The sequence below is a fragment of the Schistocerca americana genome, chromosome 10 (assembly GCF_021461395.2).
Source record: "Schistocerca americana isolate TAMUIC-IGC-003095 chromosome 10, iqSchAmer2.1, whole genome shotgun sequence".
Classification (NCBI taxonomy): domain Eukaryota; kingdom Metazoa; phylum Arthropoda; class Insecta; order Orthoptera; family Acrididae; genus Schistocerca; species Schistocerca americana.
In genome coordinates this window covers 198,500,663-198,521,843 of record NC_060128.1, presented here as the reverse complement: position 1 = coordinate 198,521,843, position 21,181 = coordinate 198,500,663, and the positions used below count along the sequence as shown (strand labels likewise).

Genomic DNA, 21,181 nt, shown 5'->3' with positions numbered 1-21,181 from the left:
AGTGATAAAGTGTTTGCAATAACCAGTGCCAAAATATTTCACATTGTTTGACTTACAAATTCTGTTTAGACACAATACGAGGCAGACACTACTTTTGTCTCACACTGTTAGTTACGCTTAACCTCGTCACGGGTCAGAATTCTTGGAATTACGTCGCATGCTGTAACAAGTTACCACACACTATTCCTCACTGCAACCCAAAATGTGGCTGGCACGGTTAACGTGAACGGAAATATATTGCATGCTGAGAAGACCTTAATAAAAATACTTGTGGGGAATATCACGTGTTACAGATCAGTAATGTAACAGCGGTGGGGATTCACTCAGCTCACGTCTCCACCTGCACTCTACTGGCATCAAACTTGAACTCTTCCCAGACTTGACTTACTGTCTCTTCATTCATTAGCGCCAGCGGCACTTATCAATTGATTTTGCCTACCGTCAACCTGTGTGAGGCAAAAATGTGTTCATTGTTAGGTAAGTGACTGCAGACCCCCTTACAAGTTTTCGGATGATTCTAATAAATGTGCTGTAACTATTCCATTATTTTATTTATGTTATAATGGAAGTTTCATTTCTGATAGTTCTCATGTTTTCTTCAGGACAATGCACTCCTGAATAGTACATAAGTTTCCTGCCTCATATTGTCCACACTGCAAATAAAATTTTCGTACGAACAAGTATAAGCCTGCCTGCCTCTCTCTCTCTCTCTCTCTCTCTCTCTCTCTCTCTCTCTCTCTCTCTCTCTCTCTCTGTCTGTGTAGGTGGGAGGCTGAGGGGATTATACATAGAACAAAAATTTAACTTAACACCTTGTGATACCTGTTATCCACTTGTGCTGTTGTACAGAGAGCTGGAAATTGGGTACTGTGATGGAGACCAAGACGTCCTGGACAGAATTACTGCCCAGATGCCAGACCTGAGGGTGGACGGCAGCCTTGGCGCACTTTTCACAGATCAAGAGGATGATGACTAGTCACACCATTATCAGTGTCTACACACACTCAGTACCTGGAGCTGGGCAGCTGTGGGACCAGCACAGAGCAGGAAGCTGCATTTGTATTCCACAGGTCTTAACTTCAGAATTCGGCCAGTGCCTTCATATCTTTACTGTTCTCTGCTTCAGTAGGGCATTGGCTGTCCTAAATAAGAAAATGGTAAACAATGGTCAGTGTGACAACAGTGAAGAAAGCTTCAAAATTACTAAAAACAACTGTGTCTAATCCAGTAATTTTAAAATTTTATTGTGATAACAAATCCATATTTGACATTCACAAATATTTGTTCTGTAAATGATATCCTGTCTAACTGATAGTGTAATAGCTTTCTCTCTTCTTTGAAATAATAGCATCTGTGTATTTGTAGAAATGCAGCATCATTACATTCGAAATTCTTTACGTGATTATAAAATGTGCTGGAGCATGCAGAACGTATATACGAACATAAACATGTTTACTCATACATTCTAAACCATGTTTCAACCAGTGGAAACAACAAGTTATTTATTTATTTTTTATTTGTATTAATTTTGTAAACTTACAATCACAATGCATCACTTTGTAATATTGTGACTGAGGGCTTGTGTGCCTGAGCAATACAGATAGCTTTACTGTAGGTTCAACTACAATGAAGGGGTATCAGTTGAGAGGTCAGACAAACATGTGGTTCCTGAAGAGGGGCAACAATCTGGATTATTGGCTGATCTGGCCCTGTAACATGAACCAAAACGGCCTTGCTGTGCGGGTACTGCGAACGGCTGAAAGCAAGGGGAAACTACAGCCATAATTTTTCCCGAGGGAATGCAGCTGTACTGTATGGCTAAATGATCATGGCGTCCTCTTGGGTAAAATATTCCAGAGGTAAAATAGTCCCCCATTTGGATCTCTGGGTGGGGACTACTCAGGAGGACATTGTTGTCAGGAGAAACAAAACTGGCATTCTACAGATCAAAGTGTGGAATGTCAGATCCCTTAATTGGGAAGGTAAGTTAGAAAATTTAAAAAGGTAAATGGCTACGTTAAAGTTAGATATAGTGGGAATTAGTGAAGTTCGGTGGCAGGAGGAACAGGACTTCTGCTCAGGTGAATGCAGGGGTATAAATATAAAATCAAAATGGGGCAATGCATGGGTAGGTTTAATAATGAGTAAAAAAAAAAATAGGAACACGGATAAGCTACTGTGAACAGCATAGTGAATGCGTTATTGTAGCCAAGATAGACACAAAGCCCACACCCACCACAGTAATACAAGTTTACGTGCCAACTAGCTCTGCATATGAGGGGAAGATTGAGGAAATGTATGACGAAATAACAGAAATTAATCAGATATTTAAGGGAGCTGAAAATTTAATAGTCACGGGGGACTGCAATTTGATAGTATTAAAAGGAAGAGAAGTAGGTGAATATGGAATGAGAGTGAGGAATGCGACAAGTAGAATTTTGCACAGAGCACAACTTAACTATGGTTAACATTTGGTTAAAGAATGTTGTTTATGTGGAAAAGGTCTGGAGGAACCGGGAGGTTTCATATTGATGGTTAGACAGATATTCAGGAACCAGATTTTAAATTGTAAGACATTTTCAGGGGCAGATGTGGTCTGACCACTATTTACTGGTTATGAACTGCAGATTAAAACTGAAAGAACTGCAAAAAGGCAGGAATTTAAGAAGATGGGACCTAGATAAACTGAAAGAACCAGAGGTAGTAAAGAGTTTCAGAGAGAGCATTACAGAATGATTGACAAGGATGGGGGAAAGAAATACAGTAGAAGAAGAATGGGTAGCTTAGAGGGATGAAATAGTGAAGGCAGTAGAGGATCAAGTAGGTAAAAAGATAAGGGCTAGTAGAAATCCTTGGGTAACAGAAGAAATATTGAATTTAATTGATGAAAGGAGAAAATATAAAAATGCAGTAAGTGAAGCAGGCAAAAAGGAATACAAACGTCTCAAAAATGAGATCGACAGGAAGTGCAAAATGGCTAAGCAGGGATGGCTTGAGAACAAATGTAAGGATGTAGAGGCTTATCTCACTAGGGGTAAGATAGATACTGCCTACAGGAAAATTAAAGAGACCTTTGGAGAAAAGAGAACCACTTGTATGAATATAAAGAGCTCAGATGGAAACCCAGTTCTAAGCAAAGAAGGGAAAGCAGAAGGGTGGAAGGAGTATATAGAGGGTCTATACAAGGGCGATGTACTTGAGGACAATATTTTGGTAATGGAAGAGGATGTAGATGAAGATGAAATGGGAGATATGATATTGCGTGAAGAGTTTGACAGAGCACTGAAAGACCTGAGCCGAAACAAGGCCCCCGGAGTGGACAACATTCCATTAGAACTACTGACAGCCTTGCGAGAGCCAGTCCTGACAAAACTCTAGCATCTGGTGAGCAAGATGTATGAGACAGGCGAAATACCCTCAGACTTCAAGAAGAATATAATAATTCCAATCCGAAAGAAAGCAGGTGTTGACAGATGTGAAAATTACCGAACTATCAGTTTAATAAGTCATGGCTCCAAAATACTGACATGAATGCTTTACAGACGAATAGAAAAACTGGTAGAAGCCGGCCTCAAGGAAGATCATTTTGGATTCCGTAGAAATGTTGGAACACGTGAGGCAATACTGACCCTACGACCTATCTTAGAAGATAGGTTAAGGAAAGGCAAACCTACGTTTCTAGCATTTGTAGATTTAGGGAAAGGAAAGCTTTTGACATTGTTGACTGGAATACTCTCTTTACAATTTGTACAGAAACTAGACGGCAGTTATAAGAGTCGAGGGGGCATGAAATGGAAGGGAGTGAGACAGGGTTGTTGCCTATCCTCGATGTTATTCAATCCGTATATTGAGCAAGCAGTAAAGGAAACAAAAGAAATCCAGGGAGAAGAAATAACAACATTGAGATTTGCCAATGACATTGTAATCCTGTAAGTGATGGGAAAGGACTTGGAGGAGCAGTTGGACAGTATCTTGAAAGGAGGAAGCAAAACAAGGGTAATGGAATGTAGTGGGATTAAATCAGGTGATGGAACTAGGCTAGGAAATTATGCACTATGTAGTAAATGAGTTTTGCCATTTGGGAAGCAAAATAACTGACGATGGTCGAAGTAGGGAGAATATAAAGTATAGCTTGATAATGGCAAGAAAAGTATTTCTGAGGAAGAGCAATTTGTTAACATTGATTATAGATTTAAGTGTCAGGAAGTCTCTTCTAAAAGTATTTGTATGGAGTGTAGCCATGTATGGAAGAGAAACGTGGACAATAACCAGTTTGGACAAGAAGATAATGGAACCTTTTGAAATGTGGTGCTACAGAAGAATTCTGAAGATTAGATGGGTAGATCATGTAACTAATGAGGAGGTACTGAATAGAATTGGGGGGGGGGGGGGGGGGGGGAGAAGAGAAAGTTGTGGTACATCTGACTAAAAGAAGGGATCAGTTGCGAGGACACCTTCTGAGGCATCAACTGCAGTTCTGGCACCTAATTAAATTTGATTACACTCCTCTACCTTCTTTTCCTTTAACTGATGTCCACATTACGATCTCTTTTGAAGACACTGTCAATTCCACTCAACTAACTTCCCCTCTCCTATGTCATCTTGTACAGAATTAAAATGTTTTCAGCAAGCTACATGTCTTAATCATGTAAACACAGTTACATTTAAGCCTTCTGCCAGTACCACATACCATCAGTAGGAGTGGATTTGAAGAAGCACAAGCAGGGTGTCGACTTCCAGGCAGAACTCCTTCACCTGGCTGCTTCTGAACTCTTCAGCGCAGCAGCTCCTGCCAGTACCCTCACTCATTGCTTCGGTCTCTCTATGTCTTTAGTGTCTTATCATTCCACCCAATTTCTCTTTACATTCCGGATTCTATCTATTTACATTTTTTTGCGAGTGTAAGTAAAACATTATTTAAACTTTCTAAAGTGTGGTAATACTTGTAACTTCCTAATTTTCCAACAAAGGGCTCCATAATACGAAAGAAAAAAAGGTACATTATCCAAAATTCAGTGGATTTTATGCACATTACGTTAAAAAAAAAAAGTGAAATTAGGAAGTTTAATATTACACTGAAAACCATACCCTTAACAGGATGGGACATATACATCTATGTGGAGATCCTTGCAGCATCTATTGTGTCATTAGGGGTGCATATGGCACCCCTGTGAAAGATTCCATATGTCTGGAGCCTGCTATTTCAATGAAAAGTTCAAGGTTGCCTTTACGGCCAAAGTTCCGAATGAATTGTAGGAAACAAGAGAAGGACATGTCGTCATATCAGGTGCCAGCGGTTGAGAGAGAAAGCCTCTCTGCACCAATCCTCGGTTGCCTGCATAAGCCTTTCGTACATTTCTATCGATCGAGGTTCGGCACTTACACTTGTCAGTCTCTCTCTCTGTCAGCAATCCTTACCACTTCATCGTGCACCAGGTTGTGGGATGAGCTCTCAACAAGCAGCATGCTTCAATCATATAAATGAATTCAGAATAGAAATTTATACTTAAGAATATTATCCCACTTTACCAGTTTTGACATATTAATTTGTCACTTTTAGAAGCCTACAAAATTATAATTTAAATATTGTCTTTACATTTATGTAAAGTATAAGATTTACCAACTGACCTGCCTACACTGTGACGCATTCTACATGGGAATGACCAGCAACAAACTGTCCATTCGCATGAATGGACACAGGCAGCCAGTGTTTGTTGGTAATGAGGATCACCCTGTGGCTAAACATGCCTTGGTGCACGGCCAGCACATCTTGGCACAGTGTTACACAGTCCGGGTTATCTGGATACTTCCCACTAACACCAACCTATCCCAACTCCGGAGATGGGAACTTGCTCTTCAATATATCCTCTCTTCCAGTTATCCACCAGGCCTCAATCTCCGCTAATTTCAAGTTGCCGCCACTCATACCTCACCTGTCATTCAACAACATCTTTGCCTCTGCGCTTCCGCCTCGACTGACATCTCTGCCCAAACTCTTTGTCTTTAAATATGTCTGCTTGTGTCTGTATATGTGTGGATGGACATGTGTGTGTGTATACCCATCCTTTTTTCCCCCCTAAGGTAAGTCTTTCCGCTCCCGGGATTGGAATGACTCCTTACCCTCTCCCTTAAAACCCACATCCTTTCGTCTTTCCCTCTCCTTCCCTCTTTCCTGATGAGGCAACAGTTTGTTGCGAAAGCTTGAATTTTGTGTGTATGTTTGTGTGTCTATCGACGTGCCAGTGCTTTCGTTTGTTAAGTCACATCATCTTTATATATATAAAACTTCATGCATGAGTTAATAAGAGTGAAAAGCTAAGTGCATTGTACGTAACAGAGGTTGGACAGGGGACGGTGAAAAATGGAGTGAAGGAAGGAGTAGTTACTGTGAATAAATGCTGAGATGGAAGGGATTAACATAAATTAAAGGCAGGTGAGTGGTGAGACTGAGAACATGTCGCAGTGCTACTTCCCACCTGCACAGTTCAGAGTTCCCAGGCAGGGCATAGCTGATTTCCTTGAAACCTGTTGAGTTTGTGCTCCAACTCCAATGACCTCAATGTAAACATAACATTAAACCCTTACCGGCGTTCTGCCTCAGCTAATTGTAATTAGATTAAAAATGACAAATGAAAGAGTACAGGAACCATAGTAAGATCGTCTGATTTGCTTTTCTTTGCTTGCATACCCTGCATAAGTCGTCTTGTTGCTTTGGGTTTGTGGACTGAAATCTTAAGTTTTTCAGCATCGAGTCCAAACTATCTTTTGAACTGATGAAACAAGAAACATAGCTTCTTCACAAAACATTATATTTGAACTGAATAAGATGGCAGCAAATACGTCTCGTAATATATTTCTCTGATAAACAGTAACAGTCTTTCCACTTCACAGGCTAGTGATGTAATGAATTCTACTACTGCCCTCGTGATGTCATCCTTTCACTTTCCACAAGCTTCGGCATTCTCTGGGGCACTGCATGCCTCCGAGGAGGGACTCACCTCTGTGGAGCAGCCGCTGACGAGCGGTGGTAAACAGCTGTCAGACACAACCCGTCTTACAGAAATGCAGCGTCCAGTTTCATGCACATATAAACGAATCTGTGGACATTTATTACACATTTAGTGCAATTTCTATGTGAAAATGACAATCATCATTCATCAGTAATAGATTCAGTTAGTAGCGTCCTTCTTTCCACATACAATGAGTGTTAATACTATGCTACCACTTGTCTTGCAGCTTATTGTTATTTTATTTTGTTGTGTGTTCTCTTGGTCGTAACAGCATTAGATTTGCTGAAGTACAGAATGTGTCAGTGTGACTACAGTATTTACAATTGTGAATTGTTTTTATAAAATATGCGATAATGTGTTCAGAAGGGTACAATTTGGTAGATTCGTGGTAGTCCTCGTATCAGCTAATCGGCCATTACAGTATGTCAAAATAAATAAAGTACGTATTTGTAATAAGACATCAAAATTAATATTTATGCATTCACTGCAACACCTTTGTACCATAAAGTGGGCTTACTTTGTGCCACTTTTGGATAGTTTTTCCAACAAAATCTTGTAATGTATAGTAACTTTGTCCTACCAAATCAACCTCATGCCTATAACAAGAGACCACCGTATCATGTCAACTGTGCGAATGAATGCTCCATATGGACCTGCACGTGCATCCCTACCAAGTGTCTGTTGTTCATGTATTAAAACCGGCAGTTGCTCCTCAGCGCCTCCAGTTTTGAGAGTGCTGAGATAACAATGACTGGCTTGGACGTGGATCTGATCTTTATGTCTGATGATGCCTTGTTTCGCCTGAGTGGCTATGTCTATTCACAGAATCACAGGAAAATTTGCACGACTTCCACGAAACACCACGGTATGGTCAGAATGTTGGGGGTTTGGAGTGTGGCGTCTGCACACTGCTTTGTTGGTCCCATCTTCTTTCATTAGATGCTTACATTGGCAACATTTTGAAACCATGTGGGCAGCATTAAAGGAGAAGGAAAAGACCTACAGCTACTTCCAACAGGTTGGAGCAAGTCCCTGTACAGCCAGCTGAATCTGGCAGCATATTTACTCAATCTTCACACCTGACAAGAGTTGTTAACAGAGGTCAGTCTGGTCACAGCCCTAGCTGGCCTCCCAAGTCACCTGATCTGTCAGCATACGATTTCTTTGTGTGGAGAGCTCTCAGGTCTGGGTGTATTGCAACAACCCTCATAGTCTTCAAGAACTGCAGCAAAACATTTCGGGTGAGATAGCAGCAGTCCAGCTTCGATCCGCCGTCAGCAACTTGCTGACCCAGGCTCAAAAGTGCCATGAGATGAATGGTGGTCACTTTCAACATCTGCTATAGTCATGTGAGTACTGGATTTCCTTTCCTCTGCTGTGATTATTTGTACACAAGAACTTATTTCTCCAGTCCACTTTTATTTGCCCCTCCCTGTATAACCATTATCTTACGACAGAATAACACATTGAGGCTATGTTAACCACTTTCAAAATTATTATATTACCTTATAGGGCCACAGTAAACCAACATTCATGTGATTTTTGGTATTAAAATGACGAAAATAATTAAGATTAAGGGTAGAGTAAAGTTTTTATTTGTTGCTGTTGTGGTCTTTAGTCCAGAGACTGGTTTGATGCAGCTCCCCATCCTGTGCAAACTTCTTGGTCTCGCTCTACGACTTTTACTCTCCACACTGCCCTCGATGCCTCAGAAGATGTCCTACCAACCGATTCCTTCTTCCAGTCAACTTGCGCCACAAATTCTTCTTCTCCCCTATTCTGTTCAGTACCCCCTCATTAGTTATGTGATCTACCCATATAATCCTCAGCATTCTTCTGTAGCACCTCATTTCAAAAGCTTCTATTCTCTTCTTGTCTAAACTGTTTATCGTCCATGTTTCACTTTCATACATGGCTACACTCCATACAAATACTTTCTGACACTTAAATCTATTCTCAATGTTAACAAATTTCTCTTCCTCAGAAACGCTTTTCTTACCGTTTTATATCCTCTCTACTTCGACCATCATCAGTTATTTAGCTCCCCAAATAGCAAAACTTATCTACTACTTTCAGTGTCTCATTTCCTACTCTAATTCCCTCTGCATCACCCGACTTAATTCGACTACATTCCATTATCCTTGCTTTGCTTTTGTTGATGTTCATCTTATATCCTCCTTTCAAGACACTGTCCATTCCGTTCAACTGCTCTTCCAAGTCCTTTGCTGTCTCTGAGGTTTGCCGATGACATTGTAATTCTGTCAAAGTTTTTATTTCTTCTCCATGGATTTTAATTCCTACCCAAAATTTTTCTTATGTTTCCTTCACTGCTTGCTCAGTATATACATGGAATAACATCAGGAATAGGCTACAACCCTGTCTCACTCCCTTCCCAACCACTGTTTCCTTTAATGCCCCTTAACTCCTTTAACTGATTTCTGTATAAATTGTAAATAGCCTTTCCCTCCCTGTATGTGACACCTCCCCCTTCAGAATTTTGAAAGATGGTTTGTTGGTTGGTGGAAAAGAGGGGGGGAAGGGACCAAAGTATGAGGTCATCAGTCCCTTGTACTGAAGGAAACAATGCCACAAAGGTGAGAATAAGACTTACAACACAAAACGGAACGAAACAAAATGTCGTGAATAAATCACGAATAGGCGTATGTTAAGCTGTCTGTGATGTTACGGTCCTGTAACATAGCAGTAGGAGCCGCTGTTATAGGGATTAAGGTGGTTTGACAGATGGAAAGAAGAGCTGGCGCGGCGCAGCACGTGATAATAGGAAACTTCCACTCACAGTGGCTACGTGACAGACTCGGGGATCGGAAGGCAGACAGAGCAATGGTAGTTTCCCCGGGCATCATAGTACCGTCACAGGAGACTATATACACGACAGCTTAACAGCCTGTCAGGGATTCCGATAGTATTCTGCCTCCGACGTCATCGCTGCGCTACTCCGCCTCAGGGGGCGGGACTTAGACTCTCGCGGCATTCAGTTGCACAGAGTAGTAGTTACATGTTAGTAACACCTCCCACAGTTCAGTTCAGATGTCAGTGCCTCGTAAGCTCGAGTAATGTTTACTCCAACACTCTTCTTCAAAAGCTTATTTACAATCACACCGAGTTCCCTGGTTTAAAGTTATTCTGCTTCAGAACTACGAGTTGGACGAGCCCACTCCCACTCAGCCAGATTAGTGTCTAGCTCCCTCTTCCTGATCCGCTCGCAGGAAACAAATCAGACATGACATAAAAATTTGGTGCCAGGTGTGGGGTTTGGGTATCATTTGCAACGTTTGGACAAGATTTGGCGTAGGTTTGCCAACCATTAAGTTACGGCCCATAAAATTGAGGAATAGGTGTGAAGTTTGTTATTTCAGATAAAGCTCAGCCCGAAGTTGAGACTGACTGATGGCTTCGAAAGAGAAATTAGTCATGGCAGATATTCAGAGGCAAGGCACACAGAAGAAGACGGGACGGGCTAAGGAGGCCCGCCAATCGAGCGAATTCGACCAGGCCCCTGCATCGCAGGTCGACTACGGGCGTGAGGGCACGCCATTCCATCCTCTCCACCCACGGAAGAAGACGACATCGGAGACCGTAGTAGTGCACCAGCAGCAGCTACATCGCCAAGAAGACAGACTTGTGGGTCCGCTGCAGTAATCAACAAAATGTTTCTGATAGTCAGGCACCTCCAAAGCAATAAATGAACATCAGTGAGTCTACTAAATTGCTATCGCATCCTTTTGATGGAAATATGGCAGAATTAAATGAATTTTTGGACAACTGTGGCAGTGCTTTCGACTTGGTAGCACCAGCGCAGCACGATTTGTAAAAGCACGTATAGTTGGGGCTGCTAGAAGCAAATTGCTAGTGTGAGATGTAACTGCCACTTGGCCTTCAGTCAGAGTTATCTTAGTAGGAAGTTACGCTAGACTATTACGATTGCAAAATGTTCACGAGCAGACAGGAACTGTAGGAAAACGTAGCCCAATGAGGTTCGCGAATATATGCACCTCAGCACCAGTTCCGTGAGGCAATAAAAGGGCTGATGACAGAATCAGAGTTAGCGGGCAGCCTTGCGTTAGTGTTTAAATTAGGTCATACAAGGCTTATATGACACCAATATTGAGACAATAGTAAGGGCTAGAGGAGAGTCAATAACGCTCTCCGAAGCAGTAGATATTGCATCAACAGAAGAAAGCGCAATCGCATCTGAACGAGAGAAACCAATGGAAAGGAGAGCTCAGAAAATAGAATCTCATAAAATTCAAAAGTGTTTTAATTGTGCAAAACTGGGGCACATAGCAAAGAAGTGTTCTGATGATAAGAGGGTGCGCAGTGTAGGCACAGAACTAGTGCAGATGAAACTGCGAAAAGAAGAAAAGGGCGACAAAGAACGTTTTGCAGAAAGAAGGTAAGGTCTATGGGGAACATTACGACACAATGGCAAATATTGTGTGTTTTAAGTGTAATCAAAAAGGTCATTTCGCTTAATACTGTAAGAATTTACTCTTAATGCGAAAGAAATATGGGGTAAAGGGAAACTAAGAGGAGGCGCATTGCGACTTATCGGGAAAGATATTTAAGGTAGACTGCACTAACAGAAATGAGTATATCACGGTAAGATGTGAAAAGGGCATATGGAATCCAATGAGGCTTTTGATAGATAGTGGGCAGGGTGTATACGGCCCGGGACATCCGGGAAGAACCCGGGAATTTTTTAGAATTCCCGGATTTTTCATTGTTTTAGATTTCAGTTAAAGTTCTGTAGGTTTGACGTGTAAGATCTAATACGCTGACAAAGAACTTTAGTCCACTACTGCTGAATAATACTGCAGCAATGAAACATAAATCAGAGAATAACACCAAAATAGTTGTATAGAAATGGGTAATTTACACAATGCACAGATCAGTTTGCCGACACCGAAAAGTGTCAAAGGCTTTAGGTCGAAGATTATGCAGTACGTCCGTAACAAATAATGTGCATTCGATGTGCGTCACGTCACAATTGTTTACATTTCTAACAGATCACCTGAAAATATTACAAATAGTGGATTGAGATGCGTTGCTTACAAAGTAAATTTCCACGCAAGATGATTTATGTTACGTGCGAGAATGTGCAGTGAATTTCTTAAATCACAGAGCGTTATAACTCTCATTCAAAACGTAACACTTTGAGGATCAGCCATTTGAAAAATGTCGGGCCCAGAAGATAAGTCATTTATGCCACTATTTAAAATTTTACTGGCACATTTGTATTTGATATGACTTTACGTGTAACACACACTAAAAAAAGACCGAGCTTCAGGTTAGTTTTCATATTTAATGTTGTTCTTCCATAGATAAAAAATTATGCAATCGATCACAAAAAGTGTAACTGACCTTCAAAAAAATATGCATAATGTGTTACTGAGCAATGTCACAAGTCTCTTCATGCCAGAACAGCTCGACTTTTCTACGCAACTGCTAATCATTTTGGCACGATTTTAATTGCTAAATTAGAGCCTGTTAGTAGGCCTACGGACTTCCTATCATTGTAGAACTAATAACAGTGGATGCCAATAGACGATGCAATTCTCGCTCGTACATACACATCTACTTACGAGTTAACCGGTGTAGAAACGCACTTTGCTGATTTGAGCGAGCTCGGCCTACCTTCGTAACGTACGCGCCGCGGCCTGTCTTTCTCGTAGGCCTCGTGCTCTGAATAACTGCCGTCATTCGCTAACGAGATCACGTGACATGAGCTATGACTGGTTGACAAAAGTGCACCGCTCAACGCAATCTCTATTTTAGAGTTTCGGAAGCTACCGTGCTGTAATTTGTGTATATGCTTTCGCAATACGAAAATAAACTTTGTGCATTTGTCTCGCATCAAACAACTTTCCAAACACATTGTTTTTCCTGGATTTCGTTTCCTAAAGTGCTGGGACGTCCTTACGAGTCAAAGGACTGATAGGTTTTACAGCTCCGAGGGAAAGCATACTGTTACTTAACACGGATGTATTTTCACCCGCTTTATACGTAATTTCATCCGGGAGAAACTGTGTTTTTAAGCGGAAAATCCGGGAATTTTTTTTCTTGTCCACGTAGACACCCTGGTGGGGCACAAATAAGTCTATTGAAAAAGAACAGTGTGATCCTACTCAGAGTATTGGAATTAAAGGTACTAGTAATTATGCTGTTAAAACAGAAGGCGCCTTAGAAATTGAGTTACAGGTTGAAAAAGACGGAATTGTAAGACACAAATTCCATGTAATAGGGGCAGAATTGGAATTGCCATTAGACGGACTTTTAGGCCGAGATTTTCTTGCAGAGCGTAAGGCAGTTATAGATTATGGTACAAGAGACATGATTTGTGGAAAACGATTTTAGTTGCGAACGGCACAAGAGTCGTATCGAGTACTTGTCGTTAAGAGAGGATTGGGAAGCGCTACTGGGAACGTGAAGAGTACTGAGGGTGCTAGCGATATGGAGACACCATGAAATGTTTAACCGTTTATGGTCGGAAACGTGGAACGACGTCAAGATGTGTCGAAGGAAGGAGTGAGTACTTCGACGGCGGTAGGAGCCACGTTGGAAAGTAGTCTATGGCGGTAAGAGCCGCACGTAAGAAAAATGTTAGTAAGAGGCTGATGAGTCCCTCAAAGGAATGGTTTAATCGTTGCTGCCTAGAAGGAGATGATTTTGGAAAGGCAAGAAATGAAAATTGTAATGATTCAGTTTCGATAAAATCCGAGTTAGTAAAGGTAGAACCTGACAAAAGGTCTAAACCAGTTCAGCAAAGGTGTTGCAGAACACAGATTTGAGAGTCGATCTGGCTGCAGTTGGTGCTGCAGAATTAGAAAACTGTTATGATAGTAAACCTACCGTGAGACGTGAAGGAAGTACAGTGAAACAAAAGTGTACGTTAATTGTAGGCTCTAGAGAAGAAAAGATTGTAAAAGTACGAGCAAGTTTATGGGACGTAGCGGAAGTGATCATTCCAAGACAAGAATTACAGTCAGGTATAATTGTACCCAATGCATTAGTTGCTGTAGGGGAAAGTAAGTGTATAATAAGTGTCTTAAATACTAATGAAAAGAAAGTTGAATTAGAGGATCCTGTACTGTTAACCGAGGAGCTACCTCTGGTCGAAGAAGCGACGGTAAGACAGGTACAAAAAGTAAATTCAGATAAGAAATCCAGAGCCAGTAAATTAAAATAAGTGCTCCGTGTAAATCACGTAAATAGTGAAGAGAAGAAAGCTACAATAGAAATATGTCTAGCTTACAATGATGTGTTCCAATTGTGGGAGATAAGTTAACCTATACAGAGGCTGTTAATCATGAAATTCCGCTAATTCCAGAAGCCAAGAGAAAGGTAGTTAACATGAGGCCTTATCGAATACTACAGGCCGAAATTGATAAGATGTTACAAGATGACATTGTAGTACCCAGTAATAGTGCCTGGTGTTCACCTTTAATATTAGTGCCCAAACAGATGGACGCCAGTGGAAAGCAAAAATATTGTGTAGTGGCGGACTAAAGACGATTAAATGAAGTGACAGTTAATAATGTATATCCTTTACGAAGGACAGATGATATTTTAGATGGATTGGGTACGGCAAAGTATTTTCCCACTCTGGATCCAGCCAAGGGCTATTATCAAATGTTATTAGATGAACGAGATCAAGAAAAGACAGCTTTTAGCACTCCCTCCGGACATTATGAGTATAAAAGGATGCCTATGGTATTGAAAACAGCTCCAAATGCTTTTAAGAAGTTAATGAATATGGTCTTAATGGGACTTCAAGGTGAGAAAGTATTCATTTATTTGGACAATGTGATAATTTTTCAGTTCTTAATTAGAAGAACATAATCGCAGACTAGAAGAGGCGTTTCTGAGACACTCAGATGGTATAATTTAAAATTGCTTATAGACGAACGCGAATTCCTGCGAAAAGAAGCTGTGCAACAGTATCCACAGCCAGCGAACACAACTCAGTTGAAAGCGTCCCTTGGGTTAGGTGGCTATTATCAGCGATTTTTGGACAATTATAGTAATTGGTGGTCTCGTAGTAGTGTTCTCGCTTTCGAGCACGGGGTCCCGGGTTCGATTCCGGGCGCGGTCAGGGATTGTCACCTGCCTCCAGATGACTGGGTGTTGTGTCATCTTCATCATTCATCCCCATTACGGTCGGAGAAAGGCAATGGCAAACCACCCCCACTAGGACCTTGCCTAGTACAGCGGTGCGGGTCTCCCGCATCATTCCACTACGCTCAATAAAGGATTATGGGACTTCATTTATTTATTATAGTAAGATAGCAAAGCTATTGTTGAAAAAGGGAACTATCTATAAGTGGGGGAAATGGGCAAGAAGAGGCGTTTCAACAGCTAAAAGAAAAACTGTTGAATGCCCCTATTTCACAGTACCCTGATTTTAGTAAGGACTTTGTCACAACAGACGTGAGTCAGACCTCGCTTGGAGCAGTCTTATCACAAGGAATGTTAGGAAGAGATTTACCTATTGCATATGTATCGAGAACTTTGAATAAAGCTGAGAAAAATTATAGTACAATCAAATGGGAAATGTAGCCGTATGTTGGGCAGTCAAACATTTTCGACCATATTTGTTTGGATGTAAGTTCACTGTCTATACGGATCATAAACCACTATTGTGGGTAAGTTGTGTATCAGACCCTTCATCGCGATTGTTAAAATTTAGGCTCAAACTCGAAGAATATGACTATTACATTGTATACAAAAGCGGCAAAGAAATCTGGTAGCAGGTGCGCTATCACGAATACGAAACATTGAGACAAGTCAGAATGTAGAAACAAATGTAAATGAACAGGAAGTAAATGATAGTGTCGAGTCAGGAGAAGCCATAGATGAAAGTAAAGCCCAAGAGCAATTAAAAAGCCTAACCCCAGGAGAGAAATTGAAAATTCGTAAGCATTATCATGACTCACCAATTAGGGGACATCAAGGAATTGGTAGGACGTATGAAAGAATTAAACGATATTGTACATGGGATGGTGTGAAAACTGCCAAAGAAATAAGCTAACACAAAGTAAAACTAAGATGCATATGGAAATAGCATGGATCCCGGAACACGTATTTAAGCATTATGATGTTGACACAGTTGCCTCCCCCCCCCCCCCCCCCCCCCACACACACACACACACACTAACGGATCAAGGCCGTAAGTTCCAAGATGCATTAACAAAATTTCTAGTAGCGGAGCCCATTGAGCAACAAGATGCAGAAACGGTTGCTAGAGAAAATTATTTTAAGAGACGGCATACCATCGATATTATTAAGTGACATGGGAAGCATATTTTATGAGTGAAACTATGCGAAGAGAGTATAGATTATTACATACAGAAAATATCCACACTACTACTTGCCATCCGCAAGCTAATGGAGCATTAGAGAGAACACATAGGACTTTGACTGAGACACTATATAAATAAAAATCAAATGAATTGGGACACCTGGGTTCCATATGCAGTGTTTGTATTTAACACTTTTCTGCATAGTGCCACAGGTTATTCCCCACATGAGCTGTTCTTTGCAAGAAGATGCAACGTCCGAGGTGTATTACAGAAAAGGCTCAAAGATGTAATTTACAATGATTATGTTCTTACATTGAAAGAAAGGTTGCGAAATATGCATCAGAGCACACGAGAATTAACGGCACAAACAAAGGTTAAAAATAAAGGGTAGGGTACTATGACAAAACACAAAATCCACGGAAGTTTGAGATAGGAGACGAGGTGCTTGTATTGGATGAAAGCGTATGAAGGAGTCGCTCGAAGAAGTTAGTCAATGGCAAGGCCCATATCTTGTAACTGAAGTAAAAGGTCCTTCAGTTAAGAAGGAACAAGTACCTAAAATTTCATGCAAATGGAGTAAAAGAGTTCTTTTAAATTGCAGGAAAATGGCAACGTTCATGAAGATAGGATTGGTAATCCTAATTACGGGATCTGCATCAGTAAGGACAGAACTCGATCTACAGGTTACCGAATTCCAGTTGTCCCCAGGTTTATACCATGACAACGAAAGTACGGTCAGTTTATATAGCATTACCCGGAGAATCATAAGCTACTTTAATCTAGCAGAGTTAAAACAAAAATTTGAGTCCACTGAAAACTTAGCAGCAAGGGAAGTAGAGTTTTGCCAGCAAAAAACTCTTACAATTGAATATGTGCAAAACAGGCGCTACAATAGCATGTACATAAAATAACAAGGTCTAATACGGCAATTAGCACGTCACGTGCACAGGATTAGAAAACGTGGAATTTTAAACTTTGTTGGTGAAATAAGCAAAGTACTTTTTGGAACACTAGATGAAGATGACGCATCTTATTTTAAAAGAAAGATCAACCTGCTTGAAGGAGAACAGAAGGAATTACTTAGGTTGTCAAAAGAACAGGTAACTGTTGTTAAGGCAATGTTACATAGTTTCAACCATACTGTAAACTCAGTAGTGCGAAATGAAAAGATAATTATGCAAGGGATATTGATACTGAATCAGCTGGTGTTGAATTCTCATACTGCAACAGATTGACAATTAAGAAAAACTGCTATTTCACTGACACTAAATGAGCAACTTATATGGTTGGTATCAATATTAAATGAACTAGAGCGAGATTTTGATTTATCGATAACAGCTATTGTCAATGCTCAGAAGGGACTATTAGAATCACATTTAATAAACCCTATACCAGTTGTAAAATATCTTCAACTTAAGATAAGCAATTCCCAGTCGTTCTAACTGAAGACACGGGGTACCAGTTAAGGAAGTTGATTGATTTAGATGTATTTGTTACTGGTAATATATTAAAGTGCGTACTAAACATCCCATTAGTCGACAACAGTGTGTTTCATATATATACAAACTCTGGCCATTACCAGACGTTTGTGAAGGTAGAATGCTTCAACTGATAAGTATAATTCCTGCTGATTGTATTCGAAAGTATGTGATATTGAACGAAAGTGTATGGACACAAATTAGAGCAAATGAATGCCTTTTTGTAGAACCTAAGGATGAGGTATTCACAGTATTATGTAACGATCAAACGCCGTCAGACATAATTATACGAGGAACCGGTAAACTGAAATTTTTTAAGCAAGTGTAAAGGCTATAAGGCTCAGATATTAATCCAATCTGAGCTTTGAAGAGCCCAAAATGCTGTCTACTCTCAGCTGCTTGGTGCATATCAAGGAAAGCCAACAGCCATAAGCTGTGGGATTCTATACGTATCCGTAACACATATAAAAGACAGAAAACGCAGAAAAGTTTTACACACACACACACACACACACACACACACACACACACACACACATATATATATATATATAGGGTGTTACAAAAAGGTACAGCCAAACTTTCAGGAAACATTCTTCAAACACAAATAAAGAAAAATGTTATGTGGACATGTGTCCGGAAATGCTTAATTTCCATGTTAGAGCTCATTTTAGTTCTTCCACCTACGCTCAATGGAGCACGTTATCATGATTTCGTACGGGATACTCTACCTGTGCTGCTAGAACATGTGCCTTTACAAGTACGACACAACATGTGGTTCATGCACGATGGAGCTCCTGCACATTTCAGTCGAAGTGTTCGTACGCTTCTCAACAACAGATTGGGTGACCGATGGATTGGTAGAGGCGGACCAATTCCACGCTCTCCTGATTTCAACCCCCTTGACTTTCATTTATGGGGGCATTTGAAAGCTCTTGTCTACGGAACCCCGGTACCAAATGTAGAGACTCTTCGTGGTTGTATTGTGGACGGCTGTGATACAATACGCCATTCTCCAGGGCTGCATCAGCGATTCCATGCGACGGAGGGTGGATGCATGTATCCTCGCTAACGGAGGACATTTTGAACATTTACTGTAACAAAGTGTTTGAAGTCAGTAACAAAGTGTTTGAAGTCACGCTGGTACGTTCTGTTGCTGTGTGTTTCCATTCCGTGATTAATGTGATTTGAAGAGAAGTAATAAAATGTGCTCTAACATGGAAAGTAAGCGTTTCCGGACACATGTCCACATAACATATTTTCTTTCTTTGTGTGTGAGGAATGTTTCCTGAAAGTTTGACCGTACCTTTTTGTAACACCCTGTATATATATATATATATATATATATATATATATATATATATATATATATATATATTTATTTATTTAGTATGTTTCCACCTACAGCACAGTGTGTGTCACTGAATGTCTTCAGAAATATTACAAAACCACTTCTATACAATATAAGAATTTAAAATATGTAATAAAAATGATCTGATCCACTAAAGCTGATGTATGGTGTGATCACTATATAACCAGAGATTTTCTGAAAATGCTTATTGTGTTGTACTGTTGCGCATTTACACTTAATCATTAACTTGTATCAAACATGTCTCATTTATATTTGTCAATGTGTTTATTGTGTTGCACATATTGTTTCTCCTTTTCTCATCCTATGTGATGCACTTGGAACAGATACTTTCTTCCTTCCATTTTGTCATAAAGTGACATTTTTTGATGCTGTGGCTGTGCGCAGAATACAAGGTGATTCTTGAGAAGAAGGAAACAGCAACCAGCTACTGTTAACAATGGTATGAGTATTTATTTTACACAAAGGGCGGCGTTACCAGTATCTAAAAGAGAGGTTCGTCTCCAGATGACCGTTTACGCTCATATTACGTTTGCTGTCGTCTACATTAGTTGTAGGCAGATTTTTTTTTCCCCCTCAACACCGCAAGTAATACAAAGAGGATGAACCTATCGGTTCAAAATGGGAAAGGCTGCTATTTGTGTAAATAAATGACATTAATGGTAGTTAGTTGCTGTTGTCCGCTTTGCAAGTTACAAAAACTTTTTTAGTAAGTCTTTGGAAATAAATACTTTAGTGAGAACATTCTAATTTGTCTTACTTTTGGCGGTGAGCATTATAATTGCGTGCCTGCCGAGGAGTGGTCAAACTAGTTCTGTCGCATGCACCATCACTGTTGTCAGAGAGTTTGGCAGAAGACGTTTTTTTCCATTATATTTCAGTAAATACCTTTCTGCTTTCAGTCTGATATAAGGTATGTCGCTTCTAAACAGAGTGACAATTTTACACTATATCAGTGTTTAAAAACTGTCTTTTGTCGTACAGATATGGTTGCTCGTTGTTTCGTGTGTGAACCACTAATGCTGACACGGCGTCCGATCAGAAAAGGCGGCCAACATGCTTACCCGCACAGAAGTCCGTTACTTCCATGTATCTCACTGAATCACTTCTGGATCCTTTATCCGTCAATATTTCCCTTTGTGACGATTTCGAATTAATTAATTCAAATTATCTGAAACAGTCTCTGTTCTGTTATTTTTTGTCGTAATATTAAAACGGCACTGTTTCAAATACTAGCGTATGGAGATGTCAGGAAATCAGAGCAAAAACCCATTGTAACGTGTCCCGACTGAGGTGACAAAGATAAATGCCTTTTTCTATAGCAGCGAAGCCGTTTCATGTTGCCTGTAACATGATCAAAATAAGAGTTCTATGAAAAACTAGAGATGTAGCAGGAGACAAAAATATGTGAGAAGTTTATGAAGTGGATTCAGTGAAGAATTAATGGATTATATTATTGAAATGTAAAAGCGATTTTATGGACTTACAACGGTTGTATGGAGAATAGCATTCCAGTTGACAGAAAAAAATACCGCTTCATTTTAACAAACTGTCACGGAAAGACAGCACCCTCACTTCAGTCTAGAAGCCGACCTCAATGGGTAGAGGACAAACATTTAGCAAGATCAACGCTGGCATGTTATAGACAATGCAAGAAAAACAGTTTTCTTCAACTCGGCACATTTATAGAATGTATGGAACCGTCGATAGTTTAATTCGAGAACAGCAAAGTGCTAGAATTGAAAGGTAGGCCCCCAGCCAGTGGTAGATCAGCCGAAAGAGAGTTGCTGCCGACTTCCAGAGTACAATACGTATGTCCGAACCGGCTGCGTTACATTGGTAAAAGTGGTCACTACGTAAGGTTTGAGAAAAATGCATATAGATTCTATGAATTATACAGTATATGCTGATTCAGCTGCCCCTACCTCCGTCGTTTTATACAACCCGCAGTGTCGGCGTTCGTAAACCACACGCCAGTTTCGTGTTCTCTCATTCGCTGCATGC

At 40.4% G+C, this 21,181-nt stretch overlaps 1 protein-coding gene across 7 annotated transcripts in view; it reads left to right on the top strand.

Moving 5' to 3' along the window:
- Positions 1-1,425, top strand: part of LOC124552471 (F-box/LRR-repeat protein 4-like) — a 123,457-nt gene extending 122,032 nt beyond the window's left edge. For 6 of the 7 annotated variants that reach the window (XM_047126750.1, XM_047126752.1, XM_047126753.1 and 3 more), the window contains one exon: positions 850-1,425. In XM_047126750.1, the coding sequence (XP_046982706.1) occupies positions 850-976 (127 nt within the window). In that variant the 3' untranslated portion in view covers positions 977-1,425. The remainder of the gene's footprint in view (positions 1-849) is intronic. The other variant, XM_047126747.1, reaches the window with a different exon arrangement.
- Positions 1,426-21,181: the final 19,756 nt, after the last annotated feature.